The sequence below is a fragment of the Macaca nemestrina genome, chromosome 20, assembly GCF_043159975.1.
Source record: "Macaca nemestrina isolate mMacNem1 chromosome 20, mMacNem.hap1, whole genome shotgun sequence".
NCBI classification, from domain to species: Eukaryota; Metazoa; Chordata; class Mammalia; order Primates; family Cercopithecidae; genus Macaca; species Macaca nemestrina.
The window spans coordinates 50505277-50521209 of NC_092144.1; the positions used below are offsets into that span (position 1 = coordinate 50505277).

A 15933-nucleotide genomic window follows, 5' to 3' on the forward strand; every position below is an offset into this window, starting at 1 on the left:
AAGTTTAGACAGCACAGAAGAGTACAGGATAAAACAGGTTATTCTCGCCGGGTGCGGTGGCTTACGCCTGTAATCCCAGCGCTTTGGGAGGCTGAGGCAGGTGAATCACGAGGTCAGGAGTTCAATACCAACCTGGCCAAAATGGTGAAACACCGTCTCTACTAAAAATACAAAAAATTAGCCGTGCGTGGTGGTGGGCACCTGCAATCCTAGCTATTCAGGAGGCTGAGGCAGAGAATTGCTTGAACCCAAGAGGTGGAGGTTGCAGTGAGCCGAGATCATGCCGCTGCACTCCAGCCTGGGCGACAGAGTGAGACTGTCTAAAAACAAAAAAAAGCCCAGGTTATTCTCATGTCCTCTCAGTCTCCATCCTACTCCCTGGAGGGAACTTCTGTGTTAACAATTTCTTATCTATTTGTGTATCCATACTTACAGATGATAGCTAATACTATAGAGCTCTTTGCATGCACAAGATACAGCACCAGGCTCTTTACATGGATTATCTCCATTAATCCTCATAGTACCGTCTGAAAACAGGTACTGTTAGCCCCAGTTTTTAGAGGTAGAAGCTGAAACACAGAGGGTTATATTTTATTGACCACGACATCACTGATGTAAGTTGCACATTATTTTATGTCCCTCTCATAGAGAAACACTGCCAACTAAATAAACTACACAGTGTTTTCTTTTCTTTTTTTTTTTCTTTTTTTTTGAGATGGAGTTTCACTCTTGTTTCCCAGGCTGGAGTGCAGTGGCATGATCTTGGCTCACTGCAACTTCTGCCTCCCAGGTTGAAGCAGTTCTCCTGCCTCAGCCTCCCCAGTAGCTGGGATTACAGGCATGTGCCACCATGCCCAGCTAATTTTTGTATTTTTAGTAGAGATGGAGTTTCTCCATGTTGGTCAGGCTGGGCTTGAACTCCTGACCTCAGGTGATCTGCCTGCCTCGGCCTCCCAAAGTGCTGGGATTACAGGCGTGAGCCACCGCACCTAGCCTACACAGTGCTTTCTCATCACATTTATTTTGAGATGGATCCTGATTTCAAAGATGTTGAAATGTGTATCTGAAAAGCCAGTGAGGCCATAGGTAGACACGGATATTCGGCAGTCTAGTAGTCTCTTAATACGAAATTAAGTCAGAAGGCTTTTTTTTTATTTTTTAACTTAATACTGTATCTTGGACATTTTTTCAATGGCAGTACATTAGCCCAACGTACTGCTTTGCTCCCTTATTTATTTATTTATTTATTTTTTTTAGATGGAGTTTCACTTGTTACCCAGGCTAGAATACAGTGGCGCAATCTCTGCTCACTGCAACCTCTGCCTCCCGGGTTCAAATGATTCTCCTGCCTCAACCTCCTGAGTAGCTGGGATTACAGGTGCACGACACCACGCATGGCTAATTTTTTGTATTTTTAGTAAACACAGGGTTTCGCCATGTTGGCCAGGCTGGCCTCGAACTCCTGACCTCAGGTGTTCACCCACCTCAGCCTCCCAACGTGCTGGGATTACAGACGTGAGCTACCATGCCTGGCCTGCTTCACTCTTCTTAACTGTTGCATCATATTTTGTGGCATGGATATACCATAATCGGTGCCTTATTGATATTTTTCTAATGTTAAAATATATACACACACATATACACACACATCTAATGCTGCACAGAATGTTGCATACACAAATATATTCACATATACATAGACATACTTGTACACATATTAGCGTTTCTGTAGGATACTGAGTTATAGAGCATGTGCATTTACAGGGTTTTGTTGTTGTTGTATAGATGGGGTCTTGCTATGTTGGCCAGGCTGATTCCTAACTCTTGGCCTCAAGCCATCCTCCTGCCTTGGCCTCCCAAAGTGTTGGGATTACAGGTGTGAGTCACCATCCCCAGCCATTTACAGTTTTGACAGACTTCTAGATTGCCCTCTAAAGACACTGTACCAGTTTATCTTTCTATCAGATGTTACGAGAGTCTCTTACACTAAAAGATAACTGTATTTTGAAATGCCTGTCTCTGTGGCCCTGTACTCTGCTGATCCCTTTGGAGGCCCTGGCTTCTGTTCAGTAGGCTCTTCAGAGCTGCTTAAATGCTTCTCCAGCAAGAAAAGCCATTACTTTCTTTTAATGCCTGATGTGCTTCCTTCCTATATTGCCTCATAACCTACAGCCTCCAGAGAAGCAACCCTGAGCCCTTTTGTCCTCTTTCCTTAGATCAATGAGGAAATCTCTGTGAAGCACCTTCCGTCTACAGAGCCTGACCCCCATGTGGTCCGTATCGGCTGGTCCCTGGACTCCTGCAGCACCCAGCTAGGTAAGGAGGGGTCAGCTATGCAGTCCAGAGAAGAGAGTGACTGTCCCTACCCTTGGATTCTCAAGCCTCCTAAGCTTCCCTTTCTAGTGTCAGACTTAGAATAGAACTAGAGTGAAGTGGAACAGGTACAAGGATTAGGTATATGCCACTCTCTCTGTCATGCTGTATTCAACTCAGAGGACTATGGTCATGAAACAACTTTTCTGTGAAGAATCAATTCTTATCCTTCATCTTTTAGGGGAGGGTCCAAAGTTCTCTTTAGGAATCTATTCCCTTTCGGTAAAAAGGATCAGTGTCTCCTGCCCTTAAACCAAGCTGCAAATAAATTCCCAAGCTCCATTAAGTTCTGTCTGTATTTTCTGTCCAGAGCCTAACCTAGAGGAAAAAGGGGAGCAGAGACCAGTGAGGCCAGGGCTAGTTGGGAGAGGGGTAGGGGCTGCCTATTGAAAGATTTTGAATTTTGTGGGTCCCCATCTTCAGACTTCAGTGACCTTCTGGTCCTAAGTAACTGATTATTCTGACCAATTCTGACACCTTCTGCCTTCCGTTTATGATCATACAAATGTTTCAATTATGAAAATAATATGTGTTGCTTATAAGAATTCAGGCCATACAGAAAGGGAAAAATGAAAATCCTTCCTAAACTTGTGAGATAAACTAACCAATGTTAACATTCCATTTGTAGTCTTCTGGACATTTTTTTTTTGTACATATTCAAACTGGATCACACTAGGACTACCTTGTATAGCCTTGTTTTAATATATGATGGGCATATTTTTGTAAATAAATACAGCTTTTTGACTACTGCATAATTTTCCATTTTATAATTGCATTATTAAACCAGTCCCCTTCTGTAGCTCATTTAAATTCATTGCAAATTTTTGCTGTTTTAACACTTGAGCCATTATCCTGGTCCGTAATTGCCTGACCGCTTAAGACTAATCTTTAAAAGTAGATATATTCGCACTCATAAGTGTTTGTTTAAAAAATGTGTTCACATGAACTTAGAGAGTGGATTAATAGATGATGGAGACTCAGAAGTGTTAGGGGGTAGCAAGGGGGAGGAGGATGAGAAATTGGTTAATGGGTACAATGTACGTTTTTTAGGTGATGAATACCCTAAAAGCTTGACCACTATGCAATCTGTGCATGTAACAAAATTGCACATGTACCCCACAAATTGGTACCTCCTCAAAAAGGTAGATATATTACCACAAAAAAAAAAAAGACTCATAGGTCATCTCATTTTACCTCTGTCTCCGTTTTGAGATGTAGGTGGTGGCAGTTGATAGGGATGGGAAACAGCCCAGAAGGGTCAAGCACCATATCCAGGGTCACACAGCTGGTTCATAGGAGAACCAGGCCTGGTATTCATGCTTGTCGGCCCCTGCTTTTCTAGCAGCATATTCTTTGGGTTCTGCCCAGGAATCTCTAGGTCAGGTGTCAGCCAGAGCCCTTGGAATCTCTCAGTTATATCACATCAGCACCCAATTCTGTAACCTGAGGAAATACAGTACCTTTCCTAGGGGTCAGTCCTCATGGTCTCGAGGAGCAAAATCCAGCCCCTTCACTGATTTCTACCACGAGTAGACTGGACTGAATATTGGGTGTCACAAGGAAGGGTTGCATCTCAGCATACAATTCTCCTCCATCCCAGCTCCTGTCTTCCTTTCCTCCCTTTCTTTTCAAATTTCCCTTCTGTGCAGAGTAATTCAGTTGAGCTACTCCCAGACTGGACAACGAAACCCATCAAGCCCTCCAAAGTTCATCATTAAGGGCTTCCTTTCACCCTTCCCCATCCCTATATTAAAAAGGCATCTGATTAATAAAACCAGTAAAGAAAATTATTTTTTTCTTCAAAAATAAAAGTATGTGGCAGCCATTGAGGCTGTTATGACCATCGCAGGTTTAACCTGCCTTTGCCTATTTCTTCCGTCAGGCGAAGAGCCTTTCTCCTATGGCTATGGAGGCACTGGGAAGAAGTCCACCAATAGCCGGTTTGAAAACTACGGAGACAAGTTTGCAGAGAACGATGTGATTGGCTGCTTTGCGGTGAGTGCTAGCAGCCTGTGGGAGTTGGCAGAACCAGATGTTGGGCTACAGACTTCTTTTTCAGGATACCTCTATCCATTGTCTGCCCCATATCCAGCCACTCTCGCCATACTTCTTTGTCTCTGCTTGACAGACTGGAATGTTTACTGTCATTTTGTGGGAAATTCTGTCATTCCATCTCCTCTGGTCTCGTGTGCAAAGTTTTCAGATGACACTCTGAAGAGGTTTGCAGACTTCAGGTGTGCATAGCCTTCCTCCATTCCTAGGTACCAGAGTGACATTTTCTAAACAAACCTAGGAATTTCTTATCTTTCATTGCTAGGAAATAGCCTGTCTGCTCTTGAAGGCAGTGGTATTGGCTCTTGCCCCATGTTGGCATCATCTTATCCCAAAACTTCTCCCTTTCTTCATCTCACATTGGTTGAGCCAGGCTTCCTACAATGAACTGCCTTCTGGAAGAGTAGAGATGATGCAAAACAGAACAGCTGCTGCTGCCATACTTCAGTCTTTGAGAGCAGTGACCAGCAGTCACCATGCTGTGCAATATGGCTGTCAGCTCTGGGCTGGATTCCCTGGACCCAGTTCTGTTCTTCCACTCAAGCCCTGGGCAATTTACACTCCTTGTTTTTCAGTTCCCTCTAAATGAGAATCTTTGCCCCTACCTCAGAATTTCGTATGGAGTCATTAAGTTAATCCTTTAAAAGCACTTATAATAATGCCTGACACACAGTAAGTGCTCAGTAAATATGACTTAATACTGTTAACATTAGGAGTTATAAGAGATGTTTGTAAAATGTGCTATGAGGCCCCAGAGGAAGTGACTACCCAGACGGATTCATCCTCTGAGGCTTGTTCTTTTGCCTTCCTTCATATTTGTACACACATACTCTTTTTTTTTTTTTTTTTTTTTTTTTTTTGAGATGAAGTTTCGCTCTTGTTGCCCAGGCTGTAGAGCAAGGGTGCGATCTCGGCTCACTAGTATCTCCGCCTCCTGGGTTCAAGCTATTCTCCTGCCTCACCCTCCTAAGTAGCTGGGATTACAGGCATGCACCACCATGCCCGACTAATTTTGTAGTTTTGGTAGAGACGGGGTTTCTCCATGTTGGTCAGGCTGGTCTTGAACTCCCGACCTCAGATGATCTGCCCGCCTTAGCCTCTCAAAGTTCTGGGATTACAGGTGTGAGCCACCACTCTGGGGCCCTTCTTCTTTTTTTAACTTTGAGATAAATTCAAACTCAGAGAAAAGCTTGAGAATAAAGAATTCTTATAGGGCCTTATCCAGATTCTAACATTTGCCACATTTGCTTTACCATTTTCATGTTTATGGTGTACATACACATAGAGTTAACTCTTCAACAACACGTGTTTGAATTTCTCTGGTTCACTTATGTGCAGATTTTTTTCAATAAATATATTGGAAACTTCTTTGGAGATCTGCAACAATTTGAAAAAACAGACAAATCATATAGCCTAGAAATATCAGTAAGATTAAGAAAAAGTTAAGCCTGTCATGAATGCATAAAATATAAGTAGATACTAGTCTCTTTCATCATTTACTAGCATAAAATATCCACAAATCTATTACAAAAAGTTAAAACTTATCAAAACTTGTGCACACAAACACAGACTACATGGTACCATTCACAGTTGAGAGAAATGTAAACAAACATAATAGCACAGTATTAAATCATAATTGCTTTTCCTTTGTTTTTTTTTTTGTGTTTTTTGAGACAGATTCTTTCTCTGTCACCCAGCCTGGAGTCTCGTGGCACGATCTCAACTCACTGCAACCTCCAACTCCAGGGTTCAAGTGATTCTTGTGCCTCAGCCACCCGAGTAGCTGGGATTTTTTGTTTTGTTTTGAGACGGAGTCTTACTTTGTTGCCTAGGCTGTATAGCACAGTGGCGCAATCTCGGCTCACTGCAACCTCTGCCTCCCGGGTTTAGGAGATTCTCCTGCCTCAGCCTCCTGAGTAGCTAGGATTACAGGCGCATACCACCATGCCTGGCTAATTTTTGTATTTTTAGTAGAGATGAGGTTTCACCATGTTGGCTAGGCTGGTCTTGAACTTCTGACCTTAGGCGATCCACCCGCCTCGGCCTCCCAAAGTGCTGGGATTACCAAGTGTGAGCCACTGCACCTGGCCTAATTTTTGTATTTTTAGTAGAAATGGGGTTTTACCGTGTTGGCCAAGCTGGCACTGTGTGTTGTACATCTTCATGTGAGCAGTTCTTTTCAGTAAATTGTGTATCACAGTAAAAAGTGATCTCTCGCAATTCTTGTGTATTTTTTAATTATGTTTACTGCAATATTGTAAGCCTTGAGTAACACCATGGGATCCAAACAAAGTGCCACTAGTGATGCTGCAAGTGTTTCTCAGAAACAGAAAAAAGTTATGACATTACAAGAAAAACTTGAATTGCTTGATATGCACTGTAGGTTGAGGTCTACAGCTGTAGTTGCCTGCCATTTCAAGATTAATCCAGCGTAAGGACCACTGTAAAAAAAAAAAAGAAAACATTCCCGAAGCCATCACTACTGCTATGCTAGCAGGCGCTAAAACCTTGCACTTTTTATCATATATTGAGAATGCAGGGCGGACACTGTGACTCACACTTGTAGTCCCAGCACTTTGGGAGGCCAAGGTGGGCAGATCGCTTGAGCCCAGGAGTTGAAGACCAGCTTGGGCATCATGGCGAAAACAAACTTTTAGTATTTTATAAACATAAAAATTAATTGGGTGTGGTGGTGCACACCTGTAGTCCCAGATACTCAGGAGGCTGAGGATCGCTTGAGCCCAGGAGGTTGAGGCTGCAGTGGGGTATGATTGTCCCACTGCACTCCAACCTGGATGACAGAATGAGACCCTGCCTCAAAAATAAATAAATAAATAAATACTGCAGTTTTGTGTAGGTACAGGGTGGCTATAAGAAAGGCATACCTGCCAGGTGCAGTGGCTTACACCTGTAATCCCAACACTTTGGGAGGCTGAGGCAGGCGGATCACGAGGTCAGGAGATCTACACCATCTTGGCTAACACAGTGCAACCCCATCTCTACTAAAAATACAAAAAATTAGCCGGGCGTGGTGGCAGGCGCCTGTAGTCCCAGCTATTAAGGAGGCTGAGGCAGGAGAATGGCGTGAACCCAGGAGGCGGAGCTTGCAGTGAGCCAAGGTCGCGCCACTTCCCTCCCTCCTAGGCAACAGAGCGATACTCTTTCTCAAAAAAGAAAAAAAAGAAAGGCATACCTATAGGCTATAATTCAAGAAAAGTGAAGTCATTATATGACAACATAAAGCAAAAGAAAGGTGAAAGATCTAAAGCTGCTGAATTTAATGCCAGCAAAGGATGGTTTAATAACTTTAGAAAGAGGTGTGGCTTAAAAATTGTTAACAGGAAAGGCAGCTTCTGCCAATCAAGAGGCAACAAACAAGTTCCCAGGCATCATTAAGATATAATTGAAGAGAAAGGACATCTGCCTGAACAGATTTTTAATGCGGAGTGCAGTGGTATGATCTCAGCTCACTGCAACCTCTGCCTCCCCAGTTCATGCTATTCTACCTCAGCAACCCAAGTAGCTGGGATTACACATGTGCGCCACCACACCCAGCTAATATTTGTATTTTTTGTAGAGATGGGGTTTCACCAAATTCCTGAGCTCAAGCAGTCTGCTCTCCTTGACCTTCCAAAGTTCTGGGATTGTAGGCCGGAGACACCACGCCCAGCAAATTCTGTCAGATTTACGATCAGGACTGTTGTTACTTGTAAAGCTGGTAACTCTCAAGCCCTGAATCCTCAACACCAGTTGCCAGTCTTTTGGTTGTACTACAAGAAGGTGTGGACAATGAAAATACTTTTTCTAGATTGGTTCCATTGATGCTTTGTTTCTGAAGTTAGGAAATACCTTTCCAATATGTGGTTCCCTTTTAAAGTTCTTTTGATGTTGGAGAATGCCACCAAGAACCCCATGAGTTTAGTACAGAAGGGGTCAAAGTGGTTTACTTGTCCCTAAACAATGGGCTAACCCTTGAACTTTGCAGGGGTTGGGGCACCAACCCCCATGTAATCAAAAATCCACGTATAGTTTTTGACTCCCCAAAACTTAACTACTGGCTGAGTGCAGTGGCTCACACCTGTAATCCCAGTACTTTGGGAGGCTAAGCTGGGCGGTTCACTTGGGCCCAGGAGTTCAAGACCAGCCTGGGCAACGCAAGGAAACCCTGTCTTTACCAAAAATGGAAATAAAAATTAGCTGGGCCTGGTGGCACATGCCTGTGGTTCCAGCTACTCAGGAGACTGAGGTGGGGGGGAAAAAAGCAAACTAATAGCCTACTGATAACATAAACAGTCAATTAACACGTAGACTAGTGTCTACAATTTTTTTTTTTTTTTTTTAGACAGAGTCTCGCTCTGTCACCCAGGCTGGAGTGCAGTGGCCGGATCTCAGCTCACTGCAAGCTCCGCCTCCCGGGTTTTACGCCATTCTCCTGCCTCAGCCTCCCGAGTAGCTGGGACTACAGGCACCCGCCACCTCGCCCGGCTAGTTTTTTTTTGTATTTTTTAGTAGAGACGGGGTTTCACCGTGTTCGCCAGGATGGTCTCGATTTCCTGACCTCGTGATCCGCCCGTCTCGGCCTCCCAAAGTGCTGGGATTACAGGCTTGACCCACCGTGCCAGACCCTAGTGTCTACAATTTTTATGCACTCATGACATACCTAACTTTTCCTTATTTTTTTTTTTTTCGGTATTTCTAGTCATAGGAATCTGAGAGTTTTTTCAAATTGTTGCGAGTGTCCAAAAAATATTTTCAGTATATTTATTGAATGAAAAAAGTGTGCATGTAAGTGGACCTGCCCAGCTTGAAGCCAGTGTTGTTCAGAGTCAGCTGTGTTTTCATCTGACCCATTTGAGAGGAGGTTGCATATATCGTGTCTTCATTACTTCGGTCTGTATTCCTTCCTCCTTTTTTTTTTAATAAATGAGACAGGGTCTTGCAGCATTTTCACAGGCAGTGATCCCTCTTCTGATCAGCATGAGAATTTTGACTTGCTTTGTTTCCTGCCTTGGCTAGTTCACCCCTCCTTAGGCAACCTGATGGTCCCTGACTCTCAGGAGGTCACCATATCAATGCCAAACTTAGCCGATCGACATAGTGCACTACAGCCCAGAACTGGGCTCAAGCCATCCATCCCAACTTAGTAGCTGGGACTGCAGGTGCACGGCACTGTGCCAGGCTTGGTGTCTGCTCTTTTTTTTTTTGAGAGAAGTCTTGCTCTTGTCTCCCAGGTTTGAGTGCAATGGCTTTATCTCGGCTCACTGCAACCTCCGCCTCCTGGGTTCAAACGATTCTCCTGCCTCTGCCTCCCAAGTAGCTGGGATTAAGGCGCCTGTCACCACGCCCGGCTAATTTTTTTATTTTTTAGTAGAGACGGGGTTTCACCATGTTGGCCAGGCTGGTCTCCAACTCCTGAGCTCAGATGATCTGCCCGCCTCGGCCTCCCAAAGTGCTGGGATTACAGGCATGAGCCACCATTCCTGGTTGGTGTGTATTCTTTTTTTGAGATGGAGTCTTGCTCTGTCGCCTAAGCTGGAGTGCAGTGGCGTGATCTCGGTTCACTGCAGCTTCTGCCTCCCAGGTTCAAGTGATTCTTTTACCTCAGTCTCCCAAGTAGCTGGGATCACAGGTGCACACCACCATACCTAGCTAATTTTTGTATTTTTAGTAGACACGGGGTTTCACCACATTGGTCAGGCTGGTCTCGAACTCCTGACTTTGTGATCCGCCCGCCTCGGCCTCCCAAAGTGCTAGGATTACAGGCATGAGCCACCACACCCGGCTGATTCTTAAGAGTAAAGATATTAATGACAGTAAAGTTATTACATTTAAAACTTGATATAATGCTATTATCTACTATACATTCAAATTTTGTCACTTGTCCCAACAATATTCTTTCGTCCAGCTGATTTTCTAGTTCAGGATCTGATCTGATTTGGGATCACATTGCATTCTCTTGCCATGTGTCTTTAGTGTCATTTAGCCTGAAACAGTTTCTCAGCCTTTCTTTGCGTTGCAGGATCTCAATATCTTTTTTTTGTTTTGTTTTTGAGACAGAGTTTCGCTCTGTCACCCAGTCTGGAGTGCAGTGGCGCAATCTCAGCTCACCACAACCTCTACCTCCCAGGTTCAAACGATTCTTCTGCCTCAGCCACCCGAGTAGCGGGGACTACAGGTGCACACCACCACACCTGGCTAATTTCTGCATTTTTAGTAGAGACAGGGTTTCACTGTGTTGGCCAGGCTGGTCTCGAACTCCTGACCTCAGGTGATCCACCTGCCTTAGCCTCCCAAAGTGCTGGGATTATAGGTGTCAGCCACTGCGCCTGGCCCTCAATATGTTTTTAATAAAACATTTTTAAAATGAAAACTGTGTTTATACTCTACAAATTGTTCGGTTTTAAACCTTGGATTTTTTTCCCATGTAACAGTAAATCTTGGCCATCTTTCCCTGTCCACATAGACAATATATAGATCTAGCTCAGTCAAAATTGTTTCTTAATAGTTAATCATTGTGAATTGATTTTTTCAAGAATAGGGTTTCCAAAAAAAAAAAATCAAGGAATGTAAAAGGGGATACAGTGTAAAGTCTTCTTTAGACACCCACCCCCGCACCCCACCCACCCATTTTTCACATACACCCTCCCCACTCTTTTTTTTCATCTCTCTCTTTTTTCTTTTTTAAACTTATATGTCTTGGGGATCTTTTTATTTAATTAATTTTTTTTGAGATGGAGTTTTGCTCTTGTTGCCCAGGTTGGAGTGCAATGGCACGATCTCAGCTCACAGCAACCTCTGCCTCCCAGATTCAAGTGATTCTGCCTCAGCCTCCCACATAGCTGGGATTACGGGGATGTGCCATCCCACCCGGCTAATTTTGTAGTTTAGTTTCACCATTTTGGTCAGACTGGTCTCGAACTCCCGACCTCAGGTGATCTGCCCTCCTTGGCCTGCCAAAGTGCTGGGATTATAAGCATGAGCCACCGTGCCCAGCCTTGGTGGGGATCTTTTTATGGCACTACCAAGAGAGCTTCTTTGTACTTTTATATTGTCTGTAGTCATTGTGTAACTACCATAATTGATTTAACCTAGTCCCTTCCTTTAGTGGACATGTCATTACTTTTGCAGCTTTGTATTTAGTGACTGTTTAATGGCTGTCTAGTATTCTGATGCAGGGGTCTGGGTACCCTGCTTTAATTTAGCCCGTCTTCCTGTTAGTGGCTCTGAAAGTTGTTTCCTGGAACAGATAATGCTGCTCATCTTTTTTCCATTTACTGGAGTAACTTGGAGATCTTTTTGTAGCCCCACATATGGATCTCCTGTGCAATTTAGCCACTCCTACTTCCCCATTGGAGCACATTTTGCTGTGCTGGCATGAGCATTTGGCACATACAATTTTGCATTCTTGGGGAATGTATTTCTTCTTGAAAGTTAGATTCTGAGTCAAAGGTATATTTTTAAATTTTGATAGCTACCACCAAGACTACACTCCAAACACGTTGCAGTAATTTAACTTGTCACTGTGTGACAGTGTTTGCCAAAGTCTTTTCTATCAGAGTATGAGGTTCTTTGGGTATGTGGCAGTATGGAACCTAGGCCTTGACTCTTGCTTCAACCAGAACATCTCTTCATCCAGTCTTAAGATTCCTTGTATAGTTTTCTTTGTTCAGAAGCTACCACAACTTTAAAAAGGCTCAGAGTGAGGAGTTGGTGGCAGTGTAAAGTCTCCTGGAACAAGACGGGAGGACATTGGTGTCAAATCTCAAGTTCTCAATTTGCAAAACAAAAAGGCAAAACAGCCTTCCAAGTGAAGAACAGAATAACCCATTTCAGCAAACCATAAAGAGTATGATACTTAGAGCCTCGGGATAACAGAAAGAGGTGTGAGACGCCAGACTGTAAAAATGGCAGGCTCTGAATTATGCCAGACTTCAGGAGTTTGGGTCTTTAGGCCTGAGACTGACACAGAAGTGTTTTAGCAGGAACAACACAACTCCGCTTGCCTCTTGGTCAGATGGCTCTGTTGGTGGTAGATTAGTTGGTTGAGGGCGCTGGTTTTGTGCATTATGGTAAGTTCATATAGTGAAGCTGGTGGCCATAAGGAAGGCTAACACCTTTACACAGTCATATCTGCTCTCCATGGTCTTTTTTTTTTTTTTTTTTTTTTTGAGAAGGAGTCTAGCTGTTGCCAGGCTGGAGTGCTGTGGCGCGATCTTGGCTCACTGCAACCTCCAACTCCCTGGTTCAAGCGATTCTCCTGCCTCAGCCTCCTGAGTAGCTGGGATTACAGGCACTCGCCACCATGACTGGCTAATTTTTGTATGTTTAGTGGAGGTGGAGTTTCACCATGTTGGCCAAGATGGTCTTGATCTCTTGACCTCATGATCCGCCCGCCTCGGCCTCCCAAAGTGATGGGATTACAGGCGTGAGCCACTATACCCAGCCGCTCTCCATGGTCTTGACGTGGGCGCATGCTTAGAGATGAACAAGCATGAGGGTGTCTGACACAGAGCTGCGCCCTGTGAGCACTGAGGAGGTTAATGGGGGAGCTGGTCAAGGGAGGGTGCTTCTGTCGATTCTTGAAGGGCAATTCCCAAGGTGGTCACCTGAATAGAGAAAGAAATTGTACTTTTATATCAGAGACTGAACCTTGTATTTTGCCTCTGTCTGCTATCTAATCTCACATTTTGAGTCTTTTCTTCTCTGAGATGGGCATTTAGAAAAATATTTACCAAAAGTTTTAAAAATATAAATTTTAAAGAGGACAAAAACACTAAGAAAAAAAAAGAGCCTCTCATATCCTGCAGCCAAAGCGATGTTTCCAAAACACAGTTTTGAGCAGGCTGCTCCACTATTCAAAATAAGTCAGAGACTCTGCTCTGCCACCAGCATCAAGTTCAAATTCCTGTGGTAACTTAGAATCCCTCACATGCCAAGGTAGGCCATGTCCCCTCCCAGCACTTCAGTCCCAGCCCCTAATTTCTAGCACAGTGCCTGGCATCTTGCAGTGATAGCTAACATTCCTTGTGTGCTCACTGTGTATTAAATGTATTAGCCCATTTAGCAGAATAAACATAGGCTGTATAAAATATTATTACCTCCCCCCTTTTTTGATAAAGAAACAAGATGAAGTAACAAAGGCCACAAGTTAGTAAATGGTAGAACTGAAGCCATCCACCTTCTAAAATGGGCTGGGCGCAGTGACTCACACCTGTAATCCCAGCACTTTGGGAGACTGAGGCAGGTGGATCACCTGAGGTCAGGAGTTCGAGACCAGACTGATCAACATGGAGAAACCCCATCTCTACTAAAAATACAAAATTAGCTGGACATGGTGGCACATGCCTGTAATCCCAGCTACTTGGGAGGCTGAGGCAGGAGAATCGCTTGAACCTGGGAGGTGGAGGTTGTGGTGAGCTGAGATTGTGCCATTGCACTCCAGCCTGGGCAATAAGAGCGAAACTCTGTCTCAACAAAAAGAGGGGAATCTTAATTACTAACTTTAGCAATTCAATAAGTAGTTGTTACAGAATAAATGAATGTGGTCCCTGCATGGCTCTTCAGCGGTTCCTGAATTACTTCCCCCTCATCTTTTATGCCTCAGCCAACCTGATGTTATGTTCTGTCACTGCTACGCTTATATACAAGCAACTAAGAAACCTCCTCAGAAACTTGCTTCTAGGTAGGTCATCTTACTGAATTATGATAGAGTGTCCTTGTCTCATTCCCCACTGGTCCCTAAGCTCTGTCGGTCCCAGATTACGCAGACATACGTATCAGAAAGAGTATGAACTCAGGGAACATGTTGAACAAGCTGAACTCAGTTCGAAAAGGCCCTGCTATGGCTTTTCTTCCACTGTTATACTCATTGACTGCCCTTTTTGGGTTTCTTTTGTTTGTTTTTGTAGAGATGGGGTCTCTCTGTTACCCAGGCTGTACTTGAACTCCTGGCTTCAAGTGATCCTCCTGCCTTGGCCTCCCAAAGTGATGGGATTATAGGCGTGAGCCACTGCACCTGGCTCTTCATCAGTTTTCGGGACAGGACTGGATCACCTTTTCCTTCATCTTCATCTCAGTCTAGGCACAAGACTCAAATACTTAGAGCTTCTTTTTTTTTTGAGATAGAGTCTCGCTGTGTCGCCCAGGCTGGAGTGCAGTGGTTGGATCTCAGCTCACTGCAAGCTCCACCTCCTGGGGTTTACGCCATTCTCCTGCATCAGCCTCCCGAGTATCTGGGACTACAGGCGCCCGCCACCTCACCCGGCTAGTTTTTTGTATTTTTTAGTAGAGACGGGGTTTCACCGTGTTAGTCAGGATAGTCTCAATCTCCTGACCTCGTGATTCACCCGTTTCGGCCTCCCAAAGTGCTGCGATTACAGGCTTGGGCCACCATGCCTGGCCAGAGCTTCATAAAATTACCTGCTTTAGGATGGGTACAGTGGCTCAAGCCTATAATTCCAACAGTTTGGTAGGCCAAGGTGGGAAGATCACTTGAGTCCAGGATTTCAAGACCAGCTTGGGCAACATAACAAGACCCCGTCTCTACAAAAAGCTTAAAAATTAGCCAGGTGTTGTGGAACATGCCTGTAGTCCCAGCTACTCAGGAGGCTGAGGTGGGAGGATTGCTTGAACCTGGAAGTTTGAGGTTGCAGTGAGCCCTAGCTAGCTATGCCACTGCACTTAGCCTGGGGGACAGGGTGAGACCCTGTCTCAAAAAAAAAAACTCTTGTTTACTCGCTTCATATCCACCAACTTTGGGGTCTTAGGCAAGGAGGACTTTGGGCTGGACATTCTCTGAGATGTTCACTGATGCTGCCCAGCTTACCTGTATGTTGGGGAAGGATACACTTCAATCTGGAAAGCTCTCCATATTCTACTCCCTGCATCTACTGTCTCCCACGTGTGACTCCCAGTGCCTACGGCAAGAGTTGGCAATCATATTCCTTTGGCTTTTTCTGCTAGGACTTTGAATGTGGAAATGACGTGGAACTGTCCTTTACCAAGAATGGAAAGTGGATGGGCATTGCCTTCCGAATCCAGAAAGAAGCCTTGGGGGGTCAGGCCCTCTATCCTCATGTCCTGGTGAAGAATTGCGCAGTGGAGTTCAACTTTGGACAGAGGGCAGAGCCCTACTGTTCTGTCCTCCCGGGGTTTACCTTCATCCAGCATCTTCCCCTTAGTGAGCGGATCCGGGGCACCGTTGGACCAAAGAGCAAAGCAGAATGTGAGGTGAGTGGGGCCAGAATGTATTGGTGGCCACCTTGCTCCAAGACAGAGGAGACACACACACACAGACTTACTGCGTGAGTAGCCTTGGGGCAAGAGGCCGCTTTGTCCAGCTCCTTAGGGTTGGACTCAGAGCTGAAAAACTGCTCTGAGTGTGAGGTGAGGGTTGTTGGTGTGATCTAAGTTGAAGTCAGAGAGGCTACCTAAATCTCAGAAAGATTCCCTCTTCTTCTTAAGCGAGGCCAGAATATGGGAAAAGGAAGGTTTTCTTACAGCAGAAAA

The 15933-nt window shown here is 44.6% G+C and overlaps 1 protein-coding gene across 7 annotated transcripts in view; it reads left to right on the top strand.

Moving 5' to 3' along the window:
• Positions 1 to 15933, top strand: part of LOC105495303 (heterogeneous nuclear ribonucleoprotein U like 1) — a 47075-nt gene that overhangs the window by 15014 nt on the left and 16128 nt on the right. For all 7 annotated transcript variants that reach the window (XM_011764679.3, XM_011764682.3, XM_011764676.3 and 4 more), the window contains exons 6-8: positions 2217 to 2316; positions 4256 to 4368; positions 15388 to 15654. In XM_011764679.3, the coding sequence (XP_011762981.2) occupies positions 2217 to 2316; positions 4256 to 4368; positions 15388 to 15654 (480 nt within the window). The remainder of the gene's footprint in view (positions 1 to 2216; positions 2317 to 4255; positions 4369 to 15387; positions 15655 to 15933) is intronic.